The sequence below is a fragment of the Pygocentrus nattereri genome, chromosome 3 (genome assembly GCF_015220715.1).
Source record: "Pygocentrus nattereri isolate fPygNat1 chromosome 3, fPygNat1.pri, whole genome shotgun sequence".
Taxonomy (NCBI): domain Eukaryota; kingdom Metazoa; phylum Chordata; class Actinopteri; order Characiformes; family Serrasalmidae; genus Pygocentrus; species Pygocentrus nattereri.
The window spans coordinates 28,767,405-28,778,853 of NC_051213.1; the positions used below are offsets into that span (position 1 = coordinate 28,767,405).

Sequence of the window (11,449 nt, forward strand, 5' to 3'; positions counted from 1 at the left end):
GTCAGACAACAATCTGCTTAGGTTAAAGGTCCAAGTCTTCTACAGCAGAGCATCACAGCTCCAGTGCTGCGGGAAAACACAGACCTGAACAATGCAGGTGGACTACAGAACTGGAGGTCGAATATCTACCTGGTTCTGTGCATAGAGCACTGTACAGTTTACAAAGTAATGTTTACTGCACTTACATAGTGCACCGAATGTCTTTGAACCAGTGGGAATCACGAGACAGTTTTGCTTGTATTTCCATCTAGTGCAGTTACCCACATGGGTACACAAACCGTCTGACATTCACTCTACACTAAGAACTGTACAGCTGTTGGAATTTCGTCAGTGGTGGTGAGTTCTGTCAGTGGCCATCTACACGACTGTATATACACATGACTTTTATTCAGTTTGACAGTAAATACACTTTTATATATCAGGCTAAATGCTAAGTAGTCACCAGTATCCACAGCAGATCTACTCTGCACACTGTGACAACAAAGTAGGTGTTAGATTGAAAGAATTCACAACAGGCCTCCTTTAGAAGATATTCAACAGTGTTAGTTATGCCTGGCCAACACTACAGGATCACCACACATAATGACATTACAGTCATTTTTTGGCCTTTAGTCATCCTTCAGTTATCAGTTATTGTTTGCAAGTGAGTTGAAGTAGTATTTAAAGACAACTCAGGCTAAACTCAGTGAAGGACATTTCTTCTGAAGATGCAAGTCAGTTATCTATTGTCATAATATCTTCATCAGTATAATGCTGACCTTGCATTTGAAACTCAAACACCAAGCTGGGCATTCTTTCTGAGTCTGCGCCTGTGATGTTAATACGTACAGATGTATGAAGTGGTCCAAAAAAACCCCATGAAATATTTTAGGCTTTACAGGGTGACCACCAGCAGCGCACACAGAACATAGTTTATCATGTTTTTTCTCCTGACTCAGTAATGCTACTTCTCACAATTTAAAAAACGTACACAGTGCAGCTTTGATATTAATGATTTAAAATCATCTGGTCAAGACTGGACGTGGAGTTCACTGGAGAAGTACTGACTGTCACATGTTTTTGAACAGACAGACCACTTTGTTTCTTCTGGGTCTGTTGTAGTTGTAGCACTATTTTGGCAATCGGCTGCCCATCTATTTTAATAAAAAACAAAGGTTTGAGGTTGGTTGGTTTTTTTTGTTTGTTTTTTTTGCATGTCAGTTGCCCATTCCTGTAAAAATAGGGACGGGAACAGTCTGCAGCTCATAATAAAGAAATTCAACACATTCTCTATGACACAAGCCATCACACTGTTTAAACCACACAGACAGAAATGATGACAGTTTTTTTTTAAATTCTTCACTTACTAAAGACAAGTTCCCTCAATGTTATTTAATGGTTTTTACAACACAACAAAGAAAGCGGAGATCGAAAGAGGCTGTGAGACTTTTTTGATAGATCATTAACACTCAAAAAAGTTTATCAAGAAACAAACCTACACAGGTCATAGTCAATAAGAAGTTCCTGTATCTATGGAACAAATCCATTTTAACACTTTTCTTACTCTTTCGAAAATACAGACAGTCCATTGATGATCTTAATTTCTGCTGCCTTAAATTCAACAGTGGAATTAAGATCCAATATAATCTGATTTTGTTATCTGACTGACTGCACAGTGCACCAGACTGTCTACAACTGCTTCTTTCCTCCAAAAAGACCAAGGCTGCTGACAGCCAGCTCAGAAGCACAACTGGTCCACAGTTTAGCAACACTGTGTCTGGCAGTGAGTGCAATGAACAATCGATGGCATTTTTATGAGTAACACATTATAACACTCTTTGCACTCTGTTCAGTCTGAAACCCTTCGTACTTTATCATCAGAAAAATAAATGTGAAAGCTAGCAGAAGTCGTACTGGTCTCTCTCCTTTCTCTGCCTTTTGCGTGCCAGCTCAGGGAAGTAGGCACTGTTGTATGGTCTGTCTCGGTCACCCATTTCCTTCTGTCTTTTTCCCTCCTCCCCCCCTCCATTCCTCTGATCCAGTAGCGCTTGTGTTCGTCTCCTCTCATCCGCTTCTCTCTGCAACCGTTCGGCACGCAACCTTTCAATCGAGCTGCCAAGATAAAGAAAAGATTACAGATCCAATGAAAATCTCTCCCCTGTTGTACAACACTATTCCAACCTTTGAGGGCAAGCCCTATCAGATTCCATACCAAGTCTGGAGCAATGCTATGTAGAACTTCAACCACTGAATTTCAAGCGATGTAGTCTTAACTAAGTTAAGCTCTAAAAGATGTATATATATATAAAACCCCAAACCTGCAACTTGTTGTGTTAGCTTGGCTCGTTTTACTGTTGGTGGTTTTCATGTAATCCTAAGCAGTGTTTCCTTATATGCCTCATTACTTCCCTTGATATTTTATTTTACCTGCCTTTGTCTGTGGATGACTGGCTGATGGACGTGCCTGCATTTTGTTCATCTGCCTATCTTATGATTTTTGCCTCTAGAAATTCATCCAGTGTACCTACTTATCATTTGATATCTTCAGTTTTTAAAAAAGGCAAACATAATGCAAATATTGTTCATTTATCAGTTATATGCCTAAGGCTTTACTCAAAATTTAATGACAAATAATATCGCTACCTTGGCTAATTTTGGAAATAAAAAAAAAACAAAAACTGTCAATGCTAATGAAGGAAGAGTGGTTTGGGCGCTCTTATTTATGAACCGAGTCAAGAGATCTGACTCACTGAAAAAACACTAGCACACAAAAGAAGGCTTTTAAGCAGAGGTATGACGATGCATAATGACGTGATCATGTGCATCATGGAGCTGTGACAATGCAGCATGGCGAGTGGACAGGCTATTAATTATGCCTCCCTTTGCAGCCGTGTTGTCTGAACAAAAAAATGTGAAAGTTGAGATTACTAAATCATGAACCCAGTTTTTTGAATGGAATGTTTTTTAAAATGTAAAATAATATAAAATGGTTACATTGCAATACCTTAAGCTGGTGTTCACAAGCAAGTACTCTAATCATCTTCCAAACACAGCATTTAGACAGAGTGATAGAACAGAAGGTACACACTATTGTCATATAATATAACTCCATTTCCAAAAAAGTTGCGATGCTGTGCAAAATGTAAATAAAAACAAAATGCAAAGATATGCAAGTCATGTAAACGCTATATTTCATTGAAAATAGTACAAAGACAAGACACCAAATGTTGAAACTGAGAGATTATATTGTTGTTGTTTTTTTTTTTTTTTTTAAATAGAGGCCCTTTTTGAATTTAATGGCAACACTTTTCAAAAAAGTTGGGACAGGGGCAACAAAAGGCTGGTAAAGCTGTGTAATGCTACAAAAAACATCCGCTGTTTGATTGGGAACAGGTCAATAAAATGACCTGTGCGTTGCAGATAAGCTGAAGAGGCGTTCAGTGAAAGACCGCACAATCAAGAATAATGTTTCTCAACGTAAAAAACAGTATTTGCTGGCCATGATCTTTGGGCCCTCAGACGGCAATACATTAAAAACGGACATGATTCTGTAGTGGAAATCACTGCATGAGCTCAGGAACACTTCTGATAACCACAGTCTGTGAAAGCAGTTTGTTGCTGCATCCACAAACGCAAGTTAAAACTCAAGAAGAAGTTCAAGTTAAAACGCAAAGAAGAAACCATATATATAAATATATATAAACAGGATCTAGAAACTCTGCCACCTTCTTTGAGCCCAAGCTCATTTAAAATGGACTGAGGTGAAGGGGGAAAGTGTCCTGTGGACCCACAAATCAAAATTTTTTGTTCTTTTTGGAAATCACGGACACTGTGTCCTCTGGGCTAAGGACTACTCAGCTTATCAGTGCACAGTTCAAAAGCCTGTATTCATGATGGTATGGGGTCTGTTAGTACACATGGCAAGCGTGACGTGCACATTCCGTAAAGGCACCATTAATACTGAATAATATATACATGTTTTGGCAACACATGTTGCCATTTAGACAACGTCTTTTTCAGGGAAGGCCTTGATTATTTCAGCAAGACAATGTCAAACCACATCCTGCATGTATTACAACAGCATGGCTCTGCATTAAAAGAGCTCAGGTGCTAAACTGACCTGCCTGCAGTTCAGATCTGTCACCACTGATAACATTTGGAGGGTTATGAAATGAAAAATATGACAAAGGAGACTGAACTATTGAGACTCTGAACTGTTGAGCAGCTGAAATCCTGTATCAAGCAAGAATGGGAAAACATTTCACTTTCAAAACTACAGCAGTGTCTCATCAGTTCCCAAATACTTACAAAGTGTTGTTAAAAGAAGAAGTGATGAAACACAGTGGTAAACATGCCCCTGTCCCAAATTTTTTGGAACGTGTTGTTGGCATAAAGTTCAAAGCGGGCATATATTTAAAAAAAAAACGAAGTTTCTCAGTTTCAACATTTGATATGTTGTCTTTGTAGTATTTTCCTAAAAATATGGTCTACATAATTTGCATATCATTGCATTATATTTTTATTTACATTCTGCACAGCGTACCAACTTTTTTTCAAATGTTGGAAATGAATGGGTTGTTGTGTAGGCAAACAGGACACATCATTGTTCAGAAGAGAAAAAAGAAAAACTCTCACCTTTCTCCACTCCTCTTCTCCCCTCTATCTCTCTTTTCTTTCTTTTTGTGTTTTTTCTCCTTTCTGTCTTTCACTGCCAGGGCTTTCTTCATGTCCAAAAGAGGGTCCAGCCTCTCCTTTGAAGTGCCAACAATTAAATATCCCATTAGATCCTTAAAAATACTAAGTGTGGATTAAACTGTATAGTGACAATTCCTGAACACAAAATCTCTTCCCTCCAGAGTGAAAACACCAAAATAATAATTTAGTGTACCTTTAACTTCCGCTCTTTCTTCTCTCTCTCCTCTTCTGTTATGCTCTTCCTTTTGCCCTTCTCCTTTCTATCTCTATCCTCCTCTTTCTCCTTTTCTCTGTGCTTCAGATACCAGGGTGTAGCTTCTGTTCCAGGGGCAGGACCAAGGGATACCAACAGGCCAATGGCACGCTCCTGTTTCTCCTAATAGACAAGTAGAAGAGACAACATAATTCAAGAATGACATTCAGAGTTTCTGCCCAACTCATATGTTCTGACAAGTTCTGACAGAAATGGGTCTTGATGTGAGGAAGCTGACTCTACTCAGTTATTTATAATCACAGCCTTCACTTCCCATCAGAACCAGATGTCCATTTTGAGCCAGAAGCTCTCTCTCACATCACAAGCATAACTGTCATATCTGTTGTCTTCTAAACACCAGAAGCAGATTAACCGAATATCATTAAAATAACGGAAAGAAGGGAATCTTAGGACGTATCAACATTCTAAACAAGTGAAGAAAGGCTATTGATTACCTCGTTTTACTAGGCTACAGCATTAAGGTGAAAAGCGACACAACAAACCGGCCTCCTTCATGCATGAGTAAAAGATGAGCACAGAACTTTAACTGAGAAGTACAGTCTCTAATGAAAATCCCTGATTTCTCAAGAGAGCAGGAAAAAAAACCTGATTTTAGTAATTATTGATCCTTCATCAACAGCCCTACTCCTGTTCTGCATTTTTTTATTGTTCATATTCTACATAAAATTACTCCAACATTTCTTAAGTCTTAAAAAACAAAAACCTTGGCTATGATTGTGTACTGTAGAAAACATGATTTCCTTTAAACTATGAGCTACAATAAAAATACATCACAAGTACGTGCCTGTGTGTGAGTACGTGCCTGTGTGCGAGCACATGCGAAAGCAGCTGTTAATTCTGAAGTATGTAGGCTTTACCTTTTCCTCCCTTTTCTCTTTAAGATATTCTGCATTGCCCTTCTTTTCCGAAGACTCCTCCAAAGGAAATAAGTTGAGGTGTTCAATCCCTCCTGAACCTCCACTCTGCTCTCCCTCCTCTCTGTATCCTCCTCGCTGCTCGAGGGCCACGCGGGACTTCTTCCTCAGATATTCCGTCCGAGCCTGCGGGGGAAAGCACAGGCGAGGAGTGACAGAACAACGACTCATTTCCTTTCCTGCTTGCTGCACTCAGTGTGCCTCTGGACAAATATTGTTGAAAAAAACTTCAATTAAGAAAACAAAGTTGTGCTTGAAGAAATTACATAACAATTTTCTGGATTGTACCCAACCTTTAACCGTTAACTGCGCTTTGCCCGTGAAGGTCATCACCTGCATCTGATGTGAAGAACTTTTTGTAGTTCAAAGGCATCACTTACAGCACTGCATCAGTCTTAAAACAGCTGCACTGTTTTATTACACCTCATTAGCTGCTCCTCACAAGTCATTAACCTCACTGCATTAACGGTAAAAGGACATTAACTGCTCTGTCTCGCCTGTAAAGGACATAAGCGCACACTGCATTAACTGCGATACTCCGTTGCTATGGTTACCTCTTGCTCCGCGCGCTCCGCTCGCCGCTGGATCTCGCGCTCCTCTTCGGCGGCCTGCGCTTCATCACGCCGAACGCGCGCTATGTTGTCCTTATTGCGCACGTGCCAGCTCTTCTTTGGCAGAATGTTCATGACTGCGACCCTAAAGCTTCACAACGGACAACAGGAGAAAATAAACACAAAAACTAACGAAACTGGCTGATCTGCCGATTTACTCATTTAACATTTTACTGGTTTACGTTTGCCAGAATCTAACTGGTTTAGTAAGGTAATGTTTTACGGATCTGATGCTCTTCTACTTCGAATTGTCACAGTTTCGCCTCTTAGCACAGCACTACCCAAACAAACCGGCTAAGCTAAGCTAACGCTCCACTCCGGGCTCGGCTCTTTCCGCCTGCATTTACATCAGGGTCCTTTCGGTTTCCTCTGCCCAGTAATCATACTACAAACACGAACCCAATGTAAGCAAAATATATATTTATAAGAACAGTATTTGAAATAAACCTTCACCGAGTCTCCGTTTATTTATCAGCACACGGTTAAACACAGCGACAGCCCGATGTGGTGCAGCGTACGTCATCACGTAAATGACGTACGCTGCACTACCTGTGACGCCCACACGAGGGGTCACTCCAGCGGTTGTTACAAACAATATTATGGACCATATCAAATGAATGAAATAAATCACCGCGACAAGTTGTTTTCTCAGCCAATAGACTTATATTATCTTAAAATGAATGAAAATCTCAAGCTTTAATTTTTCTGGGTCTCAGGAGGATGTTGCAGGAGGGATTCTATCCATTACCATCATGTAAACTTAGAGTTAGGTTCAGAAATATTTGGACAGTGACACAATCTTCATGATTTGGGCTCTGCATGCCACCACGGTGGATTTGAAATGAAACAACTAAGATGCAATTGAAGTGTAGACTTTCAGGTTTAATTATTTAAACAAAGCCTATTTTTTCTACAAAGCCTCCTCATTTCAGGGGCTCAAAAGTAATTGGACAAATTAACTTTACCATAAATAAAATGTTCATTTTAATACTTTGTTGAGAATCCTTTCCTGCCTGTAGTCTGGAGCCCATGGACACCACCAAATGCTGGGTTTCCTGCTTTGTGATGCTTTGCCAGGCCTTTACTGCAGCTGTCTCCAGATGTTGCTTGTTTGTGGGTATTTCTGCCTTCAGTTTTGTCTTAAGCAAGTGAAAGTGCTCAATTGGTTTGAGATCTGGTGATTGACTCGGCCATTGCAGAATATTCCACTTCTTTGCCTTAAAAAACTCCTGGGTTGCTTTCGCAGTATGCTTTGGGTCATTGTCCATCTGCACTGTGAAGTGACGTCCAGTCAACCTTGCTGCATTTGGTTGAATCTGAGCAGAAAAAATATCCCTGTACACATCAGAATTCATCCGGCTGCTTCTGTCTTCTGTCACATCATCAGTAAACACTAGTGACCCAGTGCCATTGGAAGCCATGCATGCCCATGCCATCACACTGGAGAGTGTTCTTCACTTGGGTGGATGTTGTAAAGCGTTTTTCTTCACCATGGAAAGGATTCTGTGATGTCCAGGACTTTTTGAGTTCCCGAGCTCACCAGTGTGCTGTTTTTTTCCCAGAATGTACCAAACTGCCAATTTGGCCAATTCTAACATATCTGCTATCTCTCTGATGGATTTCTTCTTTTTTTCAGCCTAATGATGGTCTGTTTCATTTCCATTGAGAGGTCTTTTGACCGCATGTCGTGGGTTCACAACAACAGCTTCCAAATGCAAATGCCACACCTGGAACCAACTCCAGACCTTTTACTTGCTTAATTGATGATGGATTAATGAAGGAATAGCCCATGCAGCCAATGAAATACTTTTTGCGATAATTGTCCAATTACCTTTGGTCCCTTGAAAAAGAGGCAGCTACGTGTTAAAGAGCTGTCATTCCTAAACCCTTCCTCCAATTAGGATGTGAATACCCTCAAATTAAAGCTGAGAGTCGACACCTTACAAGATGTATCATGAATATGTTTTGGTAAACAGCTAAAATGCCAAAACTTGTTACACTGTCCAAATATTTCTGGGCCTAACTGCATTTATGTTTATGTTTTGGTAAAACGTTCATGCTCAAATCTAAATAATATATACATTTATTTATCACAGAGACTGTCTAGCCTACCATAAGTCTGTTTTTTTAACTCATTCTTCATTACCCAACTTCACCATATACCTCTGTCTTTTGGTCTCTTTTTAAGTCTGACATGTTTCAGTGTTTTCACATAATTTGACATTATCCTCAGCAAGAATAGGGATAACCAGAAACAACTAAAAATTACAAAAAAATTAAAAGTGCGATGCCAGCTGTTAAAATGAATTACATGCCATGATGTCAGTATTTATTGTTTTTCAGCGAAGACTTTAAATGAGCCATTTAACCAAATGAAATGCATTCTCTTATATGTACGGGCAGCTCATTCCGAGACTGAGCTGCTCTTAGAGAAAAAGCTGAATGTCTAAGGGATGTCTTCCTCACAAAGACACAAAGACACAATGTAGCTCCTTCTGACCTTCTCTGTACTTCTCTACCAACACTCTCAATGCAAAAATTGCTGCTCACTGATCTGAACCTCTCGCCTTAGCCTTGCTTCAACAACTCTTTCCCATACCTTCATGGTGTGGCTCATCAACTTTATACCTCTGTAGTTACTGCAACTTTGCATATCACCCTTGTTCTTAAAAATGGGGACCAGTACACTGCTTCTCCACTCATCCGGCATCCTCTCACTCTCCAGGATTTTGTTAAACAAACTGGTTAAAAAGTCCACTGCCTTCTCTCCTAAACATCTCCATACCTCCACAGGTATGTCATCTGGACCAACTGCCTTTCCATTCTTCAATTGTACCAAAAGTATCAAAAGTAAAAGTGCTAAAAGGTTCATTAACTTAATGCAACTTAGTTACAAGTTAAAGTTTAATAAAGACTTGCTTTAATCACAGGTTCACAAATGTGTTTTCCTTTACTATATTGATATGTAGGTCTCTGTTCATAAATATAAGCTAGCCAAAACTAATTTACTATAAAATGAAACGACTACATATGTGCACATATTTCTACATTGTGCTCTATTTACACAAAGTTAAGTTAGTTCATCATCTATGTTGAATAGACTCTCCCAAAATTTTACGCTGCTGCACTGACGTTGAACTGTGCTGCACTGGGTCGGTATGACCAACAGGTCAAAACATGCTCAAAACGAGCTCATGTGTGCACTGTACTTGATTTGTGTTCTTGCTTCACACTTCTCTCGTTTTTGACATGTTATGTTTTTATGCACACATAAGCCAAAAGGAACAGATTTTGCATAATGTAGTGAAGTGAAAAGTGAGATATTTGACTTTGAAATGCAATGATGGACAGTAACTAAGTAAATGTAATTCATTACTGTACTTAAGTAGTTTTTTCGTGTATCTGTACTGAGGCTTTTCCATTTTGGGCGACTTTTTACTTTCACTCCACTACATTTCAAAGTCAAATATCTGACTTTTTACTCCACTACATTTTGAGAAATCTGTCGTTCCTTTTGGTATTTGTGTGTATAAAAACGTAACATGTCAAAACAAAAGAAGTGCAAAGGAAGAGCACCAATCAGAGCACAGCGGTCACTTTGTTCTGAGCTTGTTTTGACCTGTTGGTCAACGTCAGTGCAGCAATTTAGGAGCACATACGTCACCTAAATAATGGAATTAACCTAACTTTATATAAATAGACCACAATATAGAAATATGTCCACACATGCAGTCGTGACTGGCATGTTTCTGTTTTTCTGAATTCATACAAACAGTTTCATTTTATAGTAAATTAGTTTTGGTTAGCTTATGTTTATGAGCAGAGATCTACAGATCAATACAGTAAAGGAAAACTTATTTGTGATCCTGAGTTTAAAGCAAGTTTTTATTAAACTTGTAACAAATTTACAAAGTAATCTTAAACTGAAACTTTGCTTGTTTGTAAAAGTGATTTCAGAGCCACTCGGTTCTCCCTGATGGAAACTGTTTGCCTTCAGTGTTTTGTGCTTATGATCATTTTAATAGACATCAGCGTCACTAATTAATGACGTTCTATTAAAAGACTTGTTTACCAAGAGAGACGCTGGAGGATTTTCACCTAAAATGAGTTCATGAAGCGAGTCTTGTTACAAAAATGATAACAGGACATCAGAGTCATAATTTATATTTTAGTACTTTTCCTTTCGATACTTAAATACATTTGAAGCAAAATACTTTTGTACTTTTACTCAAGTGGAGGTCTAGAGTAAGGACTTCTACTTTTACTGGAGTAATATTTTCCCTAGGGTATCTCTATTTTAACTCAAGTACATGATTTGTGTACTTCATCCACCTCTGTTGAAATGTAGTGGAGTGAAAGTAAAAATTCACCCAAAATGGAAAAACGTCAGTACAATTCAGTACATTTACTTTGTTACTGTCCAAAACTGATTACATTATATTGCATAAAGTTGTTTAGCTGGCTCAGTGGTGCATAAAGGATCACACAAAGGTCATAATTATGAAAACATCTGATTTCACAGTGTGCATTTGTAGAAATATTAGCCCTATTATAAGCTTGTGTAGCCGTACAGATTTACTGTCCTCTGAAATAACTCAACACACAGCCATTCATGTCAAAATAGCTGGCAACACAAATGAATCCACCTCACAGTGAACATGTCCAAATTGTGCTCAGTGTCAATATTTTGTGTGACCACAATTATTATCTAGCACTGCCTGAACACTCTTGGCCATGGAATTCACCAGAACCGCACAGGTTGCTACTGGAATCCTCTTCCACTCCTCCATGATGACATCACAGAGCTGGTGGATGTTAGACACCTTGCGCTCCTCCATCTTCTGCATGAGGATGCCTCACAGGTGCTCAATTGGGTTTAGGTCCTGGAAAACCACTGTATGACCTTGGCCACTGTGCTATAGCTTAGTTTCAAGGTGTTAGCAATCTTCTTATAGCCTAGGCCATCTTTGTGGAGA

At 39.2% G+C, this 11,449-nt stretch overlaps 1 protein-coding gene across 3 annotated transcripts; it reads right to left on the reverse strand.

Annotated features, from left to right (window-relative positions):
* Positions 1-1,166: 1,166 nt before the first annotated feature.
* Positions 1,167-7,026, reverse strand: leng1 (leukocyte receptor cluster (LRC) member 1). 3 transcript variants are annotated; one of them, XM_017681828.2, is made up of 6 exons: positions 6,921-7,026; positions 6,417-6,564; positions 5,806-5,988; positions 4,868-5,050; positions 4,615-4,730; positions 1,167-2,091 (listed from the first exon to the last, which is right to left on the reverse strand). In XM_017681828.2, the coding sequence occupies exons 2-6, from the start codon at positions 6,546-6,548 to the stop codon at positions 1,878-1,880; spliced, it is 828 nt and encodes a 275-aa protein (XP_017537317.1). In that variant the 5' UTR covers positions 6,549-6,564; positions 6,921-7,026; the 3' UTR covers positions 1,167-1,877. The 3 variants fall into 3 exon arrangements, with proteins under 3 accessions (XP_017537317.1, XP_017537319.1, XP_017537318.1); XM_017681830.2 differs by having other exon boundaries at positions 6,927-7,023; XM_017681829.2 differs by lacking the exon at positions 6,921-7,026 and having other exon boundaries at positions 6,417-6,910.
* Between the last annotated feature and the right edge of the window lie 4,423 nt (positions 7,027-11,449).